Source organism: Chlorella variabilis (genome assembly GCF_000147415.1).
Source record: "Chlorella variabilis unplaced genomic scaffold CHLNCscaffold_4, whole genome shotgun sequence".
Lineage (NCBI taxonomy): Eukaryota > Viridiplantae > Chlorophyta > Trebouxiophyceae > Chlorellales > Chlorellaceae > Chlorella > Chlorella variabilis.
In genome coordinates this window covers 1,254,365-1,260,623 of record NW_005435084.1, presented here as the reverse complement: position 1 = coordinate 1,260,623, position 6,259 = coordinate 1,254,365, and the positions used below count along the sequence as shown (strand labels likewise).

Below are 6,259 nucleotides of genomic sequence, written 5' to 3'. Positions count from 1 at the left end.
GGTAGTATCGCTCGCCCTGCAGGCAAGGCAGGCTGGTGCCCGCAGGTGAGGGGCAGGCAGCATGCCGGCTGGCGGGGCGCACAGCGGCAGCGGGCGGCAGCTGCATGCAATGATCCGGCAGCCAGGTGGGCTGGCTGCTGCTGCCGGCGATCCTCGGCCATCTCTACCGCTAGCCCTCTACAGCAGCCCAGCAGCAGGCAGCAGGCATGGAGGCACCTTTGGAAAGTCCACTTCTGTCGAAGTGTATCGGTCGGCCCGCATGTTGGCAGGCGCCACAGAGCAGAAGGGGGGCGGGAGAGGCGGGCTGGGTGGCGGCGGCGGCGGGCTGGGTGGCGGCGGTGGCAGAGCGGGAGATGGCGGCGGCGGCGGAAAGGGGAAAGGAGGCGGCCTGGAGGGCCGCCGTCGCCTGACCCTCCGCTTCACCAGCTGACCTGTTGCCTGGTCCACCACATACTCGTACTCTGCTGGCTCTGGTGGCGGCAGCACCACCGGTGGCGGCTCCCGCGGCAGCGGCGGGAGCGGGGGCGGTCTCCTCGGTGGCGGCTTGGGTGGTGGCGGCGGAGGTGGGCGCGGTAGCGGAGGCTTAGGGGAAGGTGGTGGCGGCTTGGGGGAAGGGGGAGGGGGCTTGGGCGGTGGTGGGCTGGGAGGCGGTGGGGCGGGAGGTAGTGGGCTAGGCGGCGGCGGTTGAGGGGGTGGGGGCGCTGGGCTAGGAGGCGGGGGACGAGGTGGAGTGGGTGGTGGGGGGTTGGGCGGTGGTGGGCTGGGAGGCGGCGGGGCGGGAGGTAGTGGGCTAGGCGGCGGCCGAGGAGGCGGGGGCCGAGGTGGTCTGGGTGGTGGGGGCCGAGGAGGCGGGGGTGACGGCGGCGGCGGAGACGGCGGCGGTGGAAGCAATCGCCAATTTGCCGGTTGCGCAGCTTGCTGCTGCTTGTAGTTGAACACAGATGCTGCGGTGATGACCATCGAGGAAAGCAGGACGCCGATGATCCAGGATGCCACCCAGCCCTCGGCGTGGCGCCACTGATGACCCCACGGCCTGTCGATGCCGTACAACGGAGCGGCGGCGGAGGCGGTGGCGGCACCCGCTGCCGTGCTCGGGAGCGGCGACGGCGATGGCCCGCCTGCATCCACCTCGCCGGCACCCTTCTCCAGTCCAATCCCGGCCTTCTCCTCCACTGCGGAGTGCGGTGCCCTCCTCATACTATCAAGTGTAGCCTCGCCACATGCGGCCCATGGCACCCTCCGTGTTACCGCCGGCCGCCGGCAGCTTTGAAATCGTTGCCAACAGCGCTATGTGCACAAGGCAGCCACGGGACGACAGCCGAGGGGCAGCGCGAACACGACGTTGGCAGGGGCGTGGGGCCAGGGCAATTTCGGCTACCGGGCGGCCTGGTGCGACCACAGGAGAATTATGAGGTCCCCGCACTGTTGCACCACAGAACCCGCCGTTTCCATCCGCGCCATGGAGTGCGGGCGCCAGCGGGGCAGGCGCAAGCGCTCTGCCGATGTACTCTTCTGATGCATGGTGCTCAGTGGTGTAAACAGTAGTAGAGGACAAGTGCAGTGGTAACCGTGATAAAAGGTCTCACGAAGCAGGCTTTCGCCCCGACTGGCGTGCCAGCCCCGACTTGCGCCACAGCGGCGGCATGGGGCCCAAGCTCGACCGCCAGCTGTCTGGCGATCGCCGGCTGTCTGCCCCGCCGGTGCTAGCGGTGGAGGCGGACTGGAAGGAGTCGGGGTGGAAGAAGCGGGGCACCCGGGAGGCGGCGTCGGTGAGGTGTCCCGCCGCGCCGGTGGCGGCGCCGGCAACGTGCCCCGCGGCATCGGCGACGTGCCCTGCCGGGTCGATGTTTGTGACCTGGTCGGCCATTGTTGCGGCCAGCTTGCGGGCGAAGCTGATGGCGCGGAAGAGGTCGAGGCGGGAGGAGGGGGAGTGGAGGGGGGCGCGCTTGCGCGAGGGGGAGGCCGACGGCCGCAGGCAGCTGGCGATGTTTTCAAGCGACTCCAGCTGCAGGATCTCGGCCCGCCCCTTGGACAGCGTCAGCCGCAGGTAGACCTGCAGGGGAGAGGGTGGCCGGGTGGCGGTGGTGGTGCGGTGTGGAGGGGCGCAAGGTACGGGCGCGGGACTCCACCAGCGCGCAGCAGCAGCACCAGCATGGGAGCTTGGCGAACTCCCACGCCGCCTGCTGCCGTGCGCGCGACAGCGGGGCATGGCATGCGCCAGGCCTGCGGCCCCCACCGTGCGCCGCTCCCCCTCACCTGCGCCAGCGGGTAGTGCTGCAGCACCAGCTCCACCGCCTGCCGCGACAGCACCACGGCGTGCACCTCGGTGCGAGCCACGAAGAACGCCTTCCACCGCGTGTACAGCTGCTGGCACGAGGGGGTGCCGCAGCGGCAGGGGACTCCTGGTCAGCCCATACACCAGCCAGGGGGCAGGCAGCGGCAGCCAGCTAGGCATCCCATGCAGCGGCACCCACGCCGCCGGCCCAGCGGACGGCACTGCACTGCTCGCCTTCTTGTGCTGAGCTGGATCCAGCATGGAGCTGATCCCCAGGAAGTCGTTGGGGCCGCGTGTGGTGGAAAGCATGTTGGTCTCTGAGTTGGAGCTGCGGCAGCACAAGTGTGAGCAGGCAGGGGCAAGTCAGGCTGGCTTGCTGGCTTGGCTCGCCCAACGATCGGCTTGACGGCAAAAGGCAGCCAGCCAGCCGATGCCACGTGCGAGCAGGCAGGCCAAGCCAAGGCTCACAGGGCGGAGCTCAGCACGCGCTGCGCCCGAGCCAGCACTCGGTCCACCGTGTCTTGGAGCGAGGGTGAGGGCGCCAGGCCGCGGTGCTTCTTGCTGGGCGCTGCAGCGCACAAGCGTCGGGAGGCCAGCAAGCGGGCGTTGGTGTGGGCCAGTGGATAGCCAACAGCGGTTGCAATCAAGCATGCTGCTGCCTCCTTCAGAAAACCAGCCGCAAAAGCAGGGCACCAAGCCCTGCCATCGGCTAGCACAAAGGGCGGACACCAGGCTTCCCCAGGGCGCACCATAGGCCTGCGCCTCTGGCCCCCTCGCCACCGAGTCGCGCCGCTCAAGCCGCCCCTCCTCGTCGTCGCTGTCGCTGCTGGCGCCGCTGGTGCCGCTGGCGCGCGAGGCGCCGGACGGCGGCTGCGCCTGCTGGGACAGGTTATAGGGCAGTACAGCGACGTATCGCAGATCAATGATGCCTGCGCAGAGGGGAACACAAGGAGGCCAGCAGACGGAGTTGGAACTTGAGGGCCAGGGAGGCAGCCGGTGCATTGGAAGGGCCCAGCTGCCACAGTTTATGGGAAGGCAGCGCCGCTCTGACGCCATGGCTGATTACCGGCACGGCTTCCCCAGCCGGGCAGGTGCCGGTCCGGCGGCGGCGGCGCCTCACCGCTCTCGATCAGCAGGCAGTAGTTGCCGGTGGCCTTCTCGGGGATGGTGAGCTCCGCGCCCGCCGGGAACTGCACAAACTTGACCCCCGGCACCTTGTTGCGCAGAGCCTTGCTGCGCATCGCGTCCCACACCTCCCCCGTGCTCTCCAGGCGCCGCCCCCCCGCAGCCACCAAGTTGCCAGCCATGCTGGCCCGCTCCAGGGACGGCGCGTCGCGCTCGCTGTGGGGCGCCTGCAGGCTCAGGTGGTGGCCCAGCGGCAGCGAGTGGGCGCCGTCGGGCATGCTGGCGGAGCCCACGGGGTTGCTCTCAAAGGGGCTGATGGGCAGCGAGGTGAGCGCGGCGCCGGGGATGGACAGCGGGGAGGAGTGCGCCTGGCCCGAGGGCTGCCACGAGGGCCTGCCCGAAGACGTCGACCCCAGCCTGGCCTTGCTGGAGCCGCCAAACCGTCCCACCGCGCCCGGCGCTGCAAAGGGCGTCAGGGAGGGCTGCTGCCTGCCGCTGGGCATCGTCTGCTCGGCGGCGACGGGCTCGTGGAACCTCGAGCGCCGGTCGCCCCGGCGCTCGTCTCCAGCTGCTGCTGCGGGGGCAGCCGCGCCGCCTGCCGCCCCGCCCGCCGCTGCGCCCGCATCTGCTGCTGCTTGGGCGGGCTGCCCCTGCTGCACCGCAAGGTCTGCCAGGGACACCTCATCCCCTAGCGACATCCTCCCCAGCAGGCTGTCCAGAGCCGCCGCCATCTGCTCCATGGGGCTGCTGTCCTGGCTGTCCAGCCGCTCCGCGCTGCCCTGGCTACCTGGTGCCGCTCCTGCCGCCGTGGGATCCAGCCCGCGCACCGCGCCGCCGTTCTCCAGCGGCTGCGAGTCCGAGGCGGCCGCGCTGCCCAGCTGCTGCTCCGCCATCCACGCGTCGGCCACCGCGCCGCTGTCGCTGCCGCGCAGGGTGCTGCTGCGCAGGGAGGGGTCGCCCCACGGCGCGTCCGCGCCCGTCATGCCAGACAGCAGCGGGAAGGCGGAAGCTTCTGTGTTGGACTCCTGGATCACGCCCATGATGTTCTGAGCGGTGATGGGCTCCGCATTCTCCAGCATGCCCCTCCCAAACACAGAGATGGCCACCTCGTTTGCCAGCGGCAGCCGCCCCACAGGCTGTGGCTCCTCCACCGCCTGCGGGCGCAGGCCACGGGGCGCAGCGGAGGGCGAGCGGCGGGGTGGGCACGCGATGGCGGCAGACGCAGGCGTCCCGGCCAGCCCATCGGCAGGCAGGCAGGCACGCAAGCAGCGTGTGGCACGGCCAGCACGTCCGCCCCGGCCCCACATGCAGAGGCCCTTGCTGCTCGGCCATGCCCCCCTCACCCACCCACACACCCACCCACACCACACACAACAAGCCCTCCCCACCCTCAGCCCACCAGGTCGTTCATCCACTTCTCTAGGGACGGCGCATCATCCATGCGGGTCAGCTCCAGAGGCTCATCCAGCCCCACCGCCTGCCGCCCCTCCTCCGGCTCCGCCACCCAGGGGTGGTGCAGCAGCTGCGCCACGCAGCGCATATCCACAGGAGGCCAGGTGGGGGAGGGGTAGCGGCAATCAGGCGGGGGCGTGTTGCTCACAGGCGGGTGGGGTGGCTGGGCGCCTGGGGCTGGGCATCCTGGGCTGGGCCAGATCCATCCAGATACCGCCCCACCACACACAGCCCCGCCACCCACCTCGAGGCTGCTTGGCCGCCGCGCTGGGTCCTTGCTCAGCAGCCCATCCAGCACAGAGCGAAGGCCATCGCTGCACCGGGAACACAAAAAGCACAGGCGAGGTAAGCGCAGGCCAGGTTAATTGCAGGTGCGCATCTCCACGCAAGCCGCTTTGTAGCCTGCTGCCGTTGAGCCTGAGCCCCGCTGCTGCTGAGAGCCTGAGAGCCTGCTAGCTGGCGAGAGAGTACCGTACCGCACCTGATGGGTGTGTTGGCGGGATACTGCACCTCCTGCCGCTGTATCGCCGTGTACAGCTCATCCAGGCTGGCGCCCTGTACGCACACGGGCAGCGCATGGGGATGGTGCAGGGTGGCTCAGCTCCTGGCAAGGCTGGCGCAGCGAGATGGCAGGCTGACAAACAGGTCGGGACGCGATGAGGAGGTTTACACACCCGACAGAGCAGCCCGCCCCGACCACCACACTTCCCAATCCACAACACCCTCGCCCACCAAACCAAGCCGCCCACACACCTTGAAGGGAAGGTCCCCAAACACGAAGCAGTAGAGCGTGATGCCCAGCGCCCACATGTCAGCGGGCTTGGCGTGGTAGGCGTCGCCAGAGCGCATCTCGGGGGCTGCGGCAGCAGCCAGGAGACGAAAGCATGGCAAGCGTGAGGGGAGAACCGTGTTGAGCATGCGAGGGGGAGGGGTTGGGGCAATGAACCCTCCCGGAAGCGTGCATGGCACACACAGTGCATGCAAAGCGGCCGTGCCGCCTGCCCACCCACCCACCCACCCATGAATGCGGGTGTGCCCAGCGTCTTGTCAAACACGTCAGCGCCCTCATTGAAAAACTGGGCCTGCAGGCAGGAGGGTGTGCGCGCGTGTGTCTGCTGAGCGGCGGACGGGTCGGGTGCGGGTTGTGGCGGGCGTGGGGCGCGACAGCGTAAGCGGGGCGCTGCCTTCGACGGGCAAACTCTCGCCACCACATCAAGACCTTCCCTTGCCTCGTGCTGCCCTGGTTGCTGCCTGCCGGCCCACCGCCAGCATCACTCACACACACACACACACACACAAACACACCTGCCCAAAGTCTGCAATCTTGACCAGGCCGCTGCCGCTGAGCAGCACGTTGTCGGGCTTCATGTCTCCGTGCACCACGTTCTGGGCGTGCAGGCAGTGCAG

At 69.5% G+C, this 6,259-nt stretch overlaps 1 protein-coding gene across 1 annotated transcript; it reads right to left on the bottom strand.

Moving 5' to 3' along the window:
• Positions 1-4,269: 4,269 nt before the first annotated feature.
• On the bottom strand, positions 4,270-6,247 carry CHLNCDRAFT_34388 (hypothetical protein; the record flags this gene model as incomplete). The annotated part of the gene is made up of 7 exons (XM_005850040.1): positions 6,158-6,247; positions 5,871-5,934; positions 5,606-5,709; positions 5,334-5,407; positions 5,097-5,166; positions 4,800-4,922; positions 4,270-4,554 (listed from the first exon to the last, which is right to left on the bottom strand). Coding segments are annotated over exons 1-7 (783 nt in total), but the record flags the coding sequence as incomplete, so codon positions are not given.
• Between the last annotated feature and the right edge of the window lie 12 nt (positions 6,248-6,259).